Source organism: Tachypleus tridentatus, chromosome 10 (assembly GCF_004210375.1).
Source record: "Tachypleus tridentatus isolate NWPU-2018 chromosome 10, ASM421037v1, whole genome shotgun sequence".
Lineage (NCBI taxonomy): Eukaryota > Metazoa > Arthropoda > Merostomata > Xiphosura > Limulidae > Tachypleus > Tachypleus tridentatus.
In genome coordinates, this window is record NC_134834.1 from 5,136,723 (window position 1) to 5,152,715 (window position 15,993).

Here is a 15,993-nt window from a genome sequence, read left to right on the forward strand (position 1 = left end):
CAGTATCAGTTGTTCTGTATAAACAGTTATCAAAAGCTGTTTTCTTTACAGTATCTGTTGTTATGTGTGAACAATTATGAAAAGCTGTTTTCTTTACAGTAAAGGCAGCATGAATACATTAAGAGCATGTGTTCTTCTTTGTGTTTTTTAAATACATCAGTGAAAATGATGTTTATCTAATTACAGTGTATAGTCTTAATAGAAAGAAAGATATTTACAAAGCACCAACTGATCCTGTTCTAAACCTTTTACAAACCCACAGTAATTTAAGTAATAAATTCTATTTATCTCTGAAAGTGAACTTTGGTAGCAATGAATAACATGCTGACAGAACCAGAACACTCTCACAGACAACAGATAGAAATATTAACACATACAATCTTAATAAAGTTGACTTTTGTAGCAAAAGTACACATAATCTTGTACTGATGTGACTATATGAGAGTTTTGTAACAATAGCACACATAATCTAGTACTGACGTGACCATATGAGTTTTTTAACAAAGCACACAGAACGTGCTTGTACACAATATTTAAAAAAAGTCATTGTTCCATTCTGACCTATTACAACAATATAGCACATGTGGAACTGTACATAAATTTTTGTTTCACAGCAATATTGAAAATAACATGTACGTTCAAAATAAATACATCTAGCAGGGAAACTTTTACCACTGCAGAGAACCATTAAAGGATCTAAAGATAACTCATCTTTAGAGAAAGTCCTTAATTTAATCTTAAACTCTCAATATAGCAAAATGTGAGTAAGTTGGAAGAAAGGAAAAACGGTACGTTATATTGAAACAGGTCTTCTCTTTTAAACTATCATGTAAGTAAAATTTCCTATACCATAAATTTTTACTTCTCCATATCATCTATATAGAAGTTTCTAAACCATAGTGGTTGTTGATTTTCTACCACACTTTGTATGTAGGAGTTGCTACAGCATTGTGTTCTCCTTCGTTTCTAACATGTATGTAAGAGCTGCTATACCATAATGTTTTACTTCTCTTCTATCATGTAGGTAGGACTTCTGTTACCATAGTGTTTTACTTCTCTTCTATCATGTAGGTAGGACTTCTGTTACCATAGTTTTTTACTTCTCTTCTATTATGTATGTAGGACTTCTGTTACCATTGTGTTTTACTTCTCTTCTATCATGTAGGTAGGACTTCTGTTACCATTGTGTTTTACTTCTCTTCTATCATGTATGTAGGACTCTGTTACCATTGTGTTTTACTTCTCTTCTATCATGTAGGTAGGACTCTCTGTTACCATTGTGTTTTACTTCTCTTCTATCATGTATGTAGGACTTCTGTTACCATTGTGTTTTACTTCTCTTCTATCATGTAGGTAGGACTTCTGTTACCATTGTGTTTTACTTCTCTTCTATCATGTATGTAGGACTTCTGTTACCATTGTGTTTTACTTCTCTTCTATCATGTAGGTAGGACTTCTGTTACCATTGTGTTTTACTTCTCTTCTATCATGTATGTAGGACTTCTGTTACCATAGTGTTTTACTTCTCTTCTATCATGTAAGTAGAAGTTGCTGTAACAATGTTTTACTTCTCTTCTATTATGTATGTAGGAGTTGCTGTAACAATGTTTTACTTCTCTTCTATTATGTATGTAGGAGTTGCTGTAACAATGTTTTACTTCTCTTCTATCATGTAGGTAGGACTTCTGTTACCATAGTGTTTTACTTATCTTCTATCATGTATGTAGGACTTCTGTTACCATTGTGTTTTACTTCTCTTCTATCATGTAGGTAGGACTTCTGTTACCATTGTGTTTTACTTCTCTTCTATCATGTATGTAGGACTTCTGTTACCATAGTGTTTTACTTCTCTTCTATCATGTAAGTAGAAGTTGCTGTAACAATGTTTTACTTCTCTTCTATTATGTATGTAGGAGTTGCTGTAACAATGTTTTACTTCTCTTCTATTATGTATGTAGGAGTTGCTGTAACAATGTTTTACTTCTCTTCTATCATGTAGGTAGGACTTCTGTTACCATAGTGTTTTACTTATCTTCTATCATGTATGTAGGACTTCTGTTACCATTGTGTTTTACTTCTCTTCTATCATGTAGGTAGGACTTCTGTTACCATAGTGTTTTACTTCTCTTCTATCATGTAAGTAGAAGTTGCTGTAACAATGTTTTACTTCTCTTCTATTATGTATGTAGGAGTTGCTGTAACAATGTTTTACTTCTCTTCTATTATGTATGTAGGAGTTGCTGTAACAATGTTTTACTTCTCTTCTATTATGTATGTAGGAGTTGCTGTAACAATGTTTTACTTCTCTTCTATCATGTAGGTAGGACTTCTGTTACCATAGTGTTTTACTTATCTTCTATCATGTATGTAGGACTTCTGTTACCATAGTGTTTTACTTCTCTTCTATCATGTATGTAGAAGTTGCTGTAACAATGTTTTACTTCTCTTCTATTGTATATAGGAGTTGCTGTAACATAATGTTTTACTTCTCTTCTATTATGTATGTAGGAGTTGCTGTAACATAGTGTATTACTTCTCTTCTATTATGTATGTAGGAGTTGCTGTAACAATGTTTTACTTCTCTTCTATTATGTAGGAGTTGCTGTAACAATGTTTTATTTCTCTTCTATTATGTATGTAGGAGTTGCTGTAACAGTGTCTCACTTCTCTTCTATCATGTAGGTAGGACTTCTGTTACCATAGTGTTTTACTTCTCTTCTATTATGTATGTAAGAGTTGCTGTAACATAGTGTTTTACTTCTCTTCTATTATGTATGTAGGAGTTGCTGTAACAATGTTTTACTTCTCTTCTATTATGTATGTAGGAGTTGCTGTAACATAGTGTTTTACTTCTCTTCTATCATGTATGTAGGAGGTGCTGTAACATAGTGTATTACTTCTCTTCTATTATGTATGTAGGAGTTGCTGTAACATAGTGTATTACTTCTCTTCTATTATGTATGTAGGAGTTGCTGTAACATAGTGTATTACTTCTCTTCTATTATGTATGTAGGAGTTGCTGTAACATAGTGTATTACTTCTCTTCTATTATGTATGTAGGAGTTGCTGTAACATAGTGTATTACTTCTCTTCTATTATGTATGTAGGAGTTGCTGTAACATAATGTTTTACTTCTCTTCTATTATGTATGTAGGAGTTGCTGTAACATAGTGTATTACTTCTCTTCTATTAGGTATGTAGGAGTTGCTGTAACAATGTTTTACTTCTCTTCTGACACGTATGTAGGAGTTGCTGTAACAATGTTTTACTTCTCTTCTGACACGTATGTAGAAGTTCCTACACCATAATGTTTTAGTTCTCTTCTATCATAGATATAGGAGCTGTTATATCCTAGTGTTTTACTTCTCTCCTATCATTTAGGTAGGACTTGCTATTACCATAGTGTTTTACTTCTCTTCTATCACACGTATAGGAGTAGCTATAACATAATGCTTTACTTCTTCTCTACTGTGTATGTAGGAGTTGCTATACCAGTGTTTTATTTCTTTTCTGTTATGTATGTAGGGGTTGCTATACGATTGTGTTTTACTGACAACTCTATTCAATGTTATTTTACTCATTTGAGAAAGAATAGTTTTGTCACTCATATATTTTTGTAATTTCAGACGTCCTTGAGATGAGTTGCTTGTATTTATAGTGTTACAAATATGTGTCAAAACCTTGGTATTCTTGACCTAAGTTTCATTAAGCTGTAGCCATAGTAAATACGAGACATGTTTTAATAAAATGTTTTGTATGACATACAATAACATATCTATTACAATAATTGTGAATATACTTTATATAATATTGTAACTGAAATCACACCCAAACACTATATTGTAAGGACACTGAGACAAATCTGTAGACAGTAAATTTATTTATTTCTATAAGTAAACCATTCTGTACAGAAAACAAAACATCCTGAACTAGAGGTCAGTTGACCTTACAGAAGTGCTGGCACTGATTACCACTGGAAGCCTTTAGGTCAGTAAATTGACCTCATACCACAATTTTGGAGTAGAGCAACAAATACACAAGTTGCTTTTATTCAGTCACTCTGTTGTTTAAATACTGCACCTCCTACACATACGAACACTGAAAATCAGCAACTGTTTTTACATCAGTAAGGTCAATACGCCCTCTACTGGCCACGACAAAAACAGCTAATCAAGAGACTTCAACCATTCAACAAGTTCATCTAACAGCACTGGCCCTGTAACAAAGTAATTCACTTTGCTCACATAGCCACATTCAGATGAACTACCTTAAAACAAACAAGTTAGTTACAAAATTACTTTAATATAAAAACTATAAATATCAAAATGATATAATATTAAAGTAATTAATATAATCTTTAAGTAAAAAAATTAAAAACATAGATGTAATAATAAACAAATTAATAACTGTAGATATTTGTTAAAAAATAAATACTTTATAAATAACATAACATAAAAGCTATAATAACTATTGTTTTTGTAAATAGAAACAACACAGATGGTATTAGTGTCTTTTGTAAATACAAACATAACATAACATAGAATATTATTGTTTTTGTAAGTACAAACAACATAACATAGAATATTATTGTTTTTGTAAGTACAAACAACATAACAAAGAAGCTATAATATTATTGTTTTTGCAAATACAAACAACATAACATAGAAGCTATAATATTATTGTTTTTGCAAATACAAACAACATAACACAGAAACTACAATGCTAGTGTTTTTGTAAATACAAACATAACAGCAGCTATATTATTATTTTTGTAAATACAAACAACATAACAGAAACTACAGTATTAGTTTTTGTAAATACAAACAACATAACACAAACTACAATATTATTGTTTTTGCATATAAAAACAACATAGCATGGAAGCTATAAGACAGACATGATAATATTAATCATTATCTATTGCTTCATGTTATTTCTACATACTGAACTTACATGCACCATCCTCATCATAGTTTGACAGATCAGGACGAATAAGCCGACTAAATTCTAAGATGTTACACCATTGGTCCTTGTTGATAACTTTATATTTAGATTGCTGTAAAATAAGAAATGATGATAAGCTATTAGTTGGTTATAGAAAAGGGAAATATGTCTGGGCTTCTGGAGCTTCCAAGTTTTATATAATTAGAACAGGAGAGGTTTAAACCTTGACTATGTACATGTGTGTCAACTAAGTTTTTTTTATATAATTAGAACAGGAGAGAGAGGTTTAAACCTTGATGTATGAACATATCTGACCACTAAGTTTTTATAATAAGAATACGAGAGGTCTAAACCGTGACATATGTATATATTTGACCACTAGTTTTTAAAGAATTAGAATAGAGGAGGTCTATACTTTGACATGGGTGCATGTCTGACCACTAGTTTATATATTATTAGAATGTATTTGATATTATCAATAGATGGGACTAAAACAGTATATTTGGTATTGGTTGGTTGGAGTTTATAGACACAAAGCAACAAGAGTATCTGTGCCAAACAACTCTTAAAAAAGATAAAAATATAAATCAAACTAAACCAAATCAATGTTCAAAGTTTGAATAAAAAATTTGAATAGAATTAAAAAGGTCAATGGTCTATAAAATGTTAAAAATAAGGAAGTTGGACAATGTCACCATTACCAATGACACTGTCCAACATCATGGGTAAATCTACAGAACATGTCAAAAATGATGCCATACCTCTCAGTAGTAACAATGACATGAAGTAAAACTTAGTTTATTGTTACTTGAGTGTCACAAAGGCCACACATTGGTGGATCAGTTTTAAAATAAGATGAGTTTAAAAACTGTGACCAATTCATTGTTTAGTTAGTTCAAGTTCCTCCTTCAAATCCTTATGAAAACAAGACAGCCAAAGAGCAACAGAAGGTTTGATGTGCAAATGCTTGTTACGATGTTGTTTATTCTAAGTTGATTGCCAACTGGTATGAAGTTGATTGAGTCTTCAATAAAGGACTGTAGTCTACACATGGGAAAGGAATAGCTGTGATAGCACCAGAGAAGACAAGATTAGCTGCAGTATCAGAGAGTTCATTCCCACAAATACCACCAGGTATACAGAAAAAACAGACAAACAGAAGGTAAGAAAAAAATGGCCCAGCCCAGTTGTTTTAAAATATTGATGAGAATAGAGTGAGAAATAATGTGAAGTGATTCCTGGGACAGCTCAGAGCTAAAAGAGTTGGTATAAATAACACAGTTCATGTACTGCAGAGCTTTTACATGATCCAGAGAAATTGTATACAATTTGTCAGTGAGCACAGAAACTGTAGAGGGGTTACAGTAAAAACCTGTACAAATAGAAATAGAAGAATGGTTTGAAAGATGTTTGACAAAGATAAGACGGTACTTCCAATCAGGATTAGCTCCCTTCCTCAGATTACTCAAAAATAGGTCACAGGTGGGGATGGTAATAAGCCATAGTAGGACGGGCTGATCAATGGAAACAGCAACGTCATCCAATAACACTAACAATTCAGCCAACTGAGCCTGGATACAAAGGCCAAAGAGAAGAATGGCAAACTCTGTATTCAAAAAGAGCATAGCCTATCAAGGAAGGAAAACAAAATTCCAGGTATGATGCTTTGGTAAGAATCGAAGTTTAATGTTATACTGCAAAGAAAAAAGTTAAAAAGAGGTGAGGAGGGGGTTTGCAGAATTCAGTGTACAAACTCTGAACTGGAGAAATAGAGAAAGCTAAAGCCCCAGATGATGAATGGGGTCCAATGTCCTGGCAGAGCACAGACCAAAAACCCGTAGTCTAGCTTGGAGTGAATGAGGGCTCCCCACAAGGTTGGAAAGAGGACATGAAGGATGTTCAGTGCCCTTACACACTTGACACATCGTACTTGATGTGAGGAATAAAATCAACTTAAGGGCAAAGCTCAGCCCTAAGAACTTTTCCTCAGGGCCCATGGGAAGAATGGCATCACTGAGGTGGAGGTCAGGATTACGTGTATACCATGTTGGTGACAAAGTTGCAATCAAATGGTCTTGGATAAAAGAACATGTAAAACCATTTGCTGTGGTCCACTTCAACAAGCAACTGAGGGCAGTCTGAAGCTGTCCCTCAATGAAGCTTACAAGTGAAGTGGAAGTTGCTAACATAGAGTACATTTGTAGTAGCAAGAATTTGTGTAGTGATAGCGTTAATTTTGATACTGGAAAGTTTGACACTAAGTTTCAGCCCTGAGAAACTTCATATTAGCATGAAAAAAAAACCAGAAAATGTCAAACCCACAGATTTAAAATTGTCCCTTCAATAAAAAATTCTGGATCAAAATGGTTAAATGACCATGTAACCCACAGGAGGGAAGGTCCCACAAGATGCTGTATCTCCACATAGTGTCATAGACCTTCTTAAAGTAAAAGAACATGGAAACAAGAAGATCCCTCTTAAGGAAGGATTTCTGATTGATGAATCAGATGGTCCACAGTAGAGTGCTGTTAAAGAAACCCACACAGCATTAGATAGTGAATATCATCAGGTCTGACCAATAAAAAGGAAGTTTCAGTTCCACAAGTGTAAAAAAGTAATTATAGTCACAGAGACAATCAGCCTGAAAGCCTTGGCAATCACTTTGCCCAAGACTTAATGGTCAAGAAGCCAGAAGAAGAAGAAGTGCTAGATGCATGACAAACGCTCTTGTTAAGAGTATCAATGATGCTCTGGGCATCAGCAACTTCTTGGCCATTAGAGAGTAAGATGGGGATGGAAAATATACTTCTCATTATTCTTGTCCTGTATGATTTGGTGGAAGTAAAGATGCTAGTTGTAACTCTTTGGCTTTGATATTTAACCTGCCATGCAAAGGTACAAACCTGCTGGAAAGAAATGCATTTTGAAAGAGTGGTATACACTTTACAATTATCCCAGGCTCATTTCTGAGCCTTCAATACCTTCCGGCAGGCAGGACACCACCATGGACGATGATGTTGTGAAAAACGTGTTGAGGTAGTAGGAACAGATTGAGCAGCTACTTGGATGATACAATTAGTTACTGCTTCCAAACAGTCATCTATTAATGTCAAGATTAATTTCTGAGAGAGTAATGAATGAGGGCCAGTTGGCTTGGTTAAACTTCCACCAAGGCAAGCAGGTCAAATGACACTGACCACAGCCAATTTCCTTCAAAACAGTAGGAAAATTATCACTGCTCCATGAGTCACTATCAACCCTTCATGTAAAGTGAAGGGAAGCAGATAGAAAGATCAATGACAGCAAAAGACTAAGTTTATGAAAATAATTATAAGAACCAGTATTGAAGAGAGAAAGGTCGTGATTTAAGAAAATATGCTTTGTGAAACAGCCCCTTCCGTTAATATTGGCACCACCCCAGAAGGGATTGTGTCCATTAACATCTCCCAAGAATACAAAAGGGAAATAGTAACTGTTCAATGAGAGCATCAAGGTCTGATTGATCATAAGTTTTTTCAGGAGACAAGAAGAGAGAACAAACAATGATGGTACAACTCAAGAAAACAGATGGCAATAGTCTCCGAGTGTGTATCTAGTGACAAAGACAGGGTGAGCATGTATGTATGTCCATCAGACAGCCTGTCATTTTGGTATAATGCCAAAAGGTAACTGTACTGGCAGGTTTAAGAAATGTTTCCTATAAGGAAAGACACACAGCATGATAGGAAACAAAGCCTTAGTTTCATCCAGATTAGAATGGACATTTTGACAGTTCCACTGTATCAAAGTGGCTATTTTTATTTAGTAGGAGAGCTTTCAGATTATAACCATGTCAATTTTCTTTATTAGAAAGAGATCTGTCAACCTCCATGCAATCTCTTCTGGATCAAGCAGACAGGTCTCTGCCAGTATGTGTAGATTCCAGCAAAAGAAGGCACGAATGAATAAACATTCTACATCTCAGGGTCAGGGAAGATGGACCCAGGCAGATGCTAGAAGCCAAAGGAAGTGGAGCTGGGCAGTCACTGAAAGGAATAGTGGAAGTAGAGACAGAAGCATATGTTGACTTGTCAAATGAGTTATTCATAGAAAGCAAAAGACTCTTCATATTGTTTGAGAATAACTGTTGGAGGCATGGGAAGACCTGTCCACACTCCCACTGTAACAGTGAAATGTAGTACAGCAGCATGTCTCCAAAATAGGGCTGAGGACAATAACTTCTGAGAAGTGTTGTTAACTGTTTCCAAATGCCATAACTCTTTCTCTTCCACCCATCTTGAGTAAGAATGAAAGTAAGAGATGAGAGCTACTAATATTAGCACACGATCTTTGTCACCACAATGAACACATGCCAAAGAATCGTGATATGATGCCTTCAAGTGACGACACTCCTGACACTGGAAACATCCAAGATGGTTCAGAATATATATATATATATATATGGCTGTACCTTACAGTGCAGGTAACCCACCATGACTACAGTAGGTAGACATGGTGATGTTGTGTCAAAATAAGAACACTGGTAAGCAGCATAATTCCATCTTCACAAGTGGATATATGCCTCACTGTAGAAACTACTTGGGTGAAAAAAATCAAAAAGAATCTCTGAATCAGGAATGTTCTTGAAATCCCTTTCAACAATAAACCATCAGGAGAAATTCAAAGTAGCATAGGGAGTAACCTTAATGGGTATATCCTCTTTTGAACTTAAGAGGAGTTCATTGTGTTTTGGGGTAGATGTTTCTACCAAGATATCCACAGAATGTAGCTTCTTGACTGACTAAGGAGAGCCAGCAAGCTGCCTCTCATCCTTTCTTAATAATAAGAAATATATTTGCCCTAAAGGTTTGTCTGATAAAGAATGAAATACGGGTGTAGGAGAAGGTGAACACTGGTGTTCAGAACCTTCAGGTGTGGTCATTTACTGATAATCTGTCTTTTATTATTATATTTTTATTGGGACTTGGGGGATCCATAATGAAAGACAAAATATTCAGTGCCCACTTTGCCACCATGGAGTGCTATTAGGGGATGCACTATAATGCTAAACAAGGACACTGCAGTATGGCCAGGATTTCATAAGAATTATATCCCAACACCAAAAATTGCACAGAATGTCCACAAAACCCATTGCAAATGTTGAATATTGGTACCCAGTTTACCCTAGCCCAACAGAAGCAGCTGACTGATTCTAGGTGGCCACCCCAAGGAATTCAAGACCAAAGTGGCTTTCTGGAGTTTGATCCCTACACCATCAGGATCCTCTTCTATAATTTACGGGTCACCATGCACGACCAATGTATGGGTGGATGTTCAACTCTCAGAGGAGATACAATGAAAACATAGAACCTTACCTGGGAGGTCCCCTTCACCATGTACAGACATCCACAATAAGTAGATATTTGATATTATCCGACAGGCAGAAGTAAAGGAGTACATCTGACATTATCCGACAGGCAGAAGTAAAGGAGTACATCTGACATTATCCAATGGACAGAAGTAAAGGAGTACATCTGACGTTATCCAATGGACAGAAGTAAAGGAGTACATCTGACGTTATCCAATGGACAGAAGTAAAGGAGTACATCTGACGTTATCCAATGGACAGAAGTAAAGGAGAACATCTGACGTTATCCAATGGACAGAAGTAAAGGAGTATACCTGACGTTATCCAACAGATAGAGGTAAGGAAGCACGTGTGATGCTATCCAACAGATAGAGATAAGGAAGCACGTGTGATGTTATCCAACAGATAGAGATAAGGAAGCACGTGTGATGCTATCCAACAGATAGAGATAAGGAAGCACGTGTGATGCTATCCAACAGATAGAGGTAAGGAAGCACGTGTGATGCTATCCAACAGATAGAGGTAAGGAAGCACGTGTGATGTTATCCAACAGATAGAGGTAAGGAAGCACGTGTGATGTTATCCAACAGATAGAGGTAAGGAAGCACGTGTGATGTTATCCAACAGATAGAGGTAAGGAAGCACTTGTAACGTTATGCAACAGATATAGGTAAGGAGGAACATGATTTTATCAAATGAACAGAAGTGAAGGAGTACCTTTGACGTTATCCGATGGACAGAAGTGAAGGAGTGTATTTGACGTTATGCAACGGACAGAAGTGAAGGAGTGTATTTGACGTTATGCAACTGACATAAGTGAAGGAGTGTATTTGACGTTATGCAACTGACATAAGTGAAGGAGTGTATTTGACGTTATGCAACTGACATAAGTGAAGGAGTGTATTTGATGTTATCCAACGGACAGAAGTGAGGAGTGTATCTGACGTTATCCAATGGATAGAAGTGAAGGAGTATATTTGACGTTATCCAAGAGAAAGAACTAAAGGAGGATATTTGACATTATTCAACAGACAGTACTAAACAAATATATTTGACATTATCCAACAGACAGAACTAAAGGAATATAAATGACATTACCCAACAGATAGAAGTAAAGGAGTATATCTGACATTATCCAACAGATGGAACTAGGAGTATATATGACATTACCCAACAGATACAACTAAAAAGTATATTTGACTTTACCCAACAGATACAACTAAAGGAGTATATTTGGTATTTAATAAATGGAATTAAAGGAGAATATTTGATATCCAATGGAAGTGTATTTTCAAAGTAGTTTACACTCAAGTAAAAGTTCTCACCTGAAGAAACTGTTGAAACAAGCTGTACAAAGGCCAATTTTTACCTAGAAGGAGTTGAAGCATTTGTCTGGCTGTCTCCATATCCATACTTCTTTGGTCTTTATCCTACATTTATTTGTAAAACATCTGGTAAGTTTCAAACACACTATATCACATAAAACACAGTACATGAATAATATTCATAGTGTATAAAAACTGATGAGGGAAAAGAAAGGTTGGTTAATTCAGTGTTTTATGGTATAAACAGCTAGGCCTATCTGTGTCAAACATCTGGCAAAAAGTTAAAATTAAAGTAAATTTAGTAAAATTCATAAAAGGAAATTAAGGTAAAACAAAATAAAGTTTAAAAAACATAAACAGCATAAAACCAATGTTTGCATCTAGTTTACAGAGGTAAAACTACAGTAATACAAGTTGTAAAGGACTTTCTGTGGTATAACTGTAATTATCATAACTCACCAGGAAGACTAACAGGTAAGTACAAAAACCACCATCAGTCACCTGAAGTTGGCCTTTCCAGTCCTGGTTCTGAGTTATGTATCATTATGGCCATTTTCAAAAAGTAAAATAATGAAAGTTTTAAAAGATTTGTAGCATAATTTTAACAATAACTCGCCAGGATGACTAATGGGTAGTTCAAACAGCAGCATTCATCACACGAAATTGGCCTTTCCAATCCTGGTTTCGAGTTATTTAATGTTACAGCCATTTTCTAGTTTCAAATCAAACTAGAGAGACTGCAATTCTTAAAAGGGAATCACATTAAAAAGTTTAATGTATAAATTAAAAATCTTAAATGCCATTAAAAAGATTAATGGTCTTTATAAAACGAAAAATATTTCCAAGGTGGACGGTGTCACCATCACTAATAACACTGTCTGACGTTACGGACAAACCTTGTGACAGAACATGTTTAAAATGGTGCCATCGTTGAGAGTCATAATGACGGCAAGACAGTAAAATGTGGCTTATTGTGACCTGAGTGTTACATAGACAACACATTGTGACATCATTTCCAGATAAAAGAAAATGATGAGTTAAAAAACTGTGACTAATGCGTAATCTAGTTAGAACAACTTCCCCTTTCCCATCCTTATGGAACCAAGACGGTCAAAGTCCAATATAGGGTTTTATTTGGAAAAGCTTGTTTTCTCTTTGCTCACTACAAGTTGACTGCCAGCTGGCATGGAGCTGAGCCTTGAATACAGGATCATAGTCCATGTATGGAACAGGCACAACGGTGATTGTGCCACAGCAGATAGATTTAGCTGCAGTGTCGACGAGCTTGTTTCCTCGAATACCAGTCAGGTTTGAATATCGGCAAGAACAGGGTGTGAACTGACATGAAGAGATTCCAGAGCCAGTAGAGAACTAAGCGAGTCAGTATAAATAGTGCAGTTTGAGTACTGCTTAGCTTCTATGTGATCCAGGGCAAAAGAAATGGTGTATAGTTCATCAGTGAACACAGAAACTGTAGAGGGGATTCTGCGTACAACTATCAAAGAACAATAAACCATGGCAGAGCCCACACAGTCACCTGATTTAGAACCAACTGTAATAAATAGGAATGGAAGGATGGTTCAAAAGATGTTCAGCAAATAGTGGACAGTATTTCCAATCAGGAGTATCTACTTTTCTTAGATGACTTAAAGATAGGTCACAATTTGGGACTGTAAGAAGCCATGGTGGGATGGGCTGACAAGTGGATACAGAAATGTTATCCAAGAACAGACCCAATTCATCCAACTGTTCCTTGATACGAAGGCCAAAAGGAGCAATGGCAGACTGTCTGTTTTGAAAAAGTATGGCCCACTGAAGAAGGAAAACACAACCCCAGGTGGGATGCTTTGGTAAGGAATGAAGTTTCGAAGCATATAGTAAGGGCAGTTGCATACGGCAGAGGTTCAAAGAAGGTTCATGAGATTCTACATATAAGCTCTGAACTGGGGAAATGCATAGCTGAAGTCTTTGATGACGAATATGGTTCAGCATCTTTAAGGCCGATGGTTTGGCAGGCACATAGACAAGTTTTGATCGAATAAGAGCACAATATATCTTTATCATAGAACAAGTGATGGAAGAGAGAGGATGTTCAGTGCTCTTGTACATTTGACACATAGCTGCTTGATGTGTGGTATAAAGGTCAGCTTTATAACTCCAATGGTATGAAGTTCAGGATCAGGGTGAATCCCTTGTTGGTAGCAAAAGTGCATGCAAATTTTTAGAGAGAGAAGTTAAAACTGTTTGCTATGGTCAACTTCAGTAAACAATTGAGGGCATTCTGTAGCTGCCTCTCAATATACCTCAAGTTTGATGACTGACAAAAGATGTGAAAGTCATCGACATAGAGCCCATTTGTAACAGTGAGAGGGAGTTGTTCAGTGATGGCATTAATCATTATAGTGAAAAGTGTGACACTCAAAACACAGCCCTAATGGACTCCAACTTCGTGTAGAAAAGAACGGGAAAGTGTCGAACCCACATGAACTTTGAATCTCCTGCCCATTAAAACATTTTGACCTTTTTGAGCAAATAGCTATGTAACCCATATATATGGAGATCTCGCAAAATGCCATACTTCCATGTTGTATCATTGCCTTCTCAATGTCAAAGAATATTGATACAAGATGTTGTCATTTGAGAAAGGCTTCTCTGATTGACATTTTAAGTCAAATCAGGTGGTCCATGGTGGAGAGCTATTGTCAGAACCCACACTGGGTGAGTGAGAGGAGGTTATTTGATTTGAGGAACCAAACAAGATGAGCATTAACCACCCTCTCTAAGGTCTTACAGAGGCAGCTTGTCAAAGCAATTGGATAGTAGTTTGAAGGAATCTTGGGATCCTTTCCAGGCTTAGAGAAAGGTAGGACAATAGCCTGGTATCAAGCATCAGGAAAAATATTCTCCTGCCAGATCCTGTTAAACACAATCAGAAAAGCAGCAAGAAAAGCAGGAGATGGATGGCACAGCATTTCATTGTGTACATCATTAGGTCCAATTGATGTAATGCCAGACAGATGAATGACCAGTTTGAGTTCCACCAGTGTAAAGGGACAATTATAGTCATAGAGACAATTAGCTCGAAACGAATGAAGTGATCACTCTGCTCTTAGTCTTGATGTCTAAGAAGGTGGAGGAAGAAGCAGAAGTGCTAGATACCTGGCAAAAGCTTTCACTTAGAGTATTGGCAATGCTCAGAGTATCAGCTACTTCATGGCCATCAGAAAGCAAGATCGAGAGGGGAACAGAATTATATTGCCCACTGACCTTTCGAATCTTGTCCCATATGACTTTGGAACTGGTGGTAGAAGGTATGCTGGTTGTGAACTTAATCCAAGATTCCTTCTGGCTTTGACATCTTACCTACCAAGCATGTGCAGGGGCCTGCTGGAAAGCAATGTAGTTCGAGAGTGTGGAATATCTATGGAAAGTATCCCAGGCCCATTTTTGAGCCTTCTGTGCTATGTGGCAGGCAGGATTCTACCACAGACGAGGATATTGTGGAAAACGTGTTGAGGTTTTTGGAATACATTGAGCCAGCCGCTTGTATAATACAGTCAGCTACTGCTGCCACACAGTTGTCTTCTGATGGCTTACAGAGGATGGCAGTATCAAGTTCTGCAAGAGCAGTGAAAGAGCACCAGTTTACGTGATCCAGCTTCCATCAGGGCATGCAGGTTGAGTGGCATTAACCATGGCCAGTCTCTCTCAAAATTATAGGAAAAATGGTCACTGCCTCATGGATTACTGTCAACCCTCTAGGAAAAATTGGAGAATAATGAAGAAGAGCAAATTGAGAGATCAACAGCAGTAAAGGACTGACTAGATGCATGAAAATAAGTAGAAAAACCAGTACTGAAAAGAGAAAGGTTGTTATCAGAGAGCATACACTCTACAGAACAACTCCTCCTACCAAAATTAGCACTTCCCCAGAAGGGATGATATCTATTAAAGTCCCCCAGGATTAAATAGGGAGACGGCAAGCTGTTGGAAGGGGATTCCAGTGACTGAGGACGTGAATGAATGATTGTTTTGCATCTTGGGGTGGGAGAAGAAGATGTATCTGAGGAAATGCCTGTACCTGGAACCAAAGGAAGTGGATATTGGGGTTTGTTGGAATGTATGTAAGGGACAGAGATGGGTGTTGAAGTTGATTCATCAACTTTTTAACCATGGAGGTCAAAAGAGCTTTCATCTGTTTGCAGAACAATTCTTTTGCAGGCACAGAGAGATCTGTCTGCACTCCCACTGTAGTTGTGGAACAAAGAGCAGCAGCATATGTCTGAAATGAGGAGGTGGACAGCAATTTTTTACCCTCAAATGCTGCATCTCTATTTCTTCCAACCATTTAGGGCAAGAATGAAAGTAGGACGGGTG

At 36.6% G+C, this 15,993-nt stretch overlaps 1 protein-coding gene across 2 annotated transcripts in view; it reads right to left on the reverse strand.

Moving 5' to 3' along the window:
- Positions 1-3,863: 3,863 nt before the first annotated feature.
- Positions 3,864-15,993, reverse strand: part of SCCRO4 (DCN1-like protein SCCRO4) — a 33,392-nt gene continuing 21,262 nt past the window's right edge. For both annotated transcript variants that reach the window (XM_076459933.1, XM_076459934.1), the window contains 3 exons: positions 11,617-11,721; positions 4,954-5,056; positions 3,864-4,216 (listed from right to left, as the gene is read on the reverse strand). In XM_076459933.1, coding sequence (XP_076316048.1) covers positions 4,167-4,216; positions 4,954-5,056; positions 11,617-11,721 — 258 coding nt within the window. In that variant the 3' untranslated portion in view covers positions 3,864-4,166. The remainder of the gene's footprint in view (positions 4,217-4,953; positions 5,057-11,616; positions 11,722-15,993) is intronic.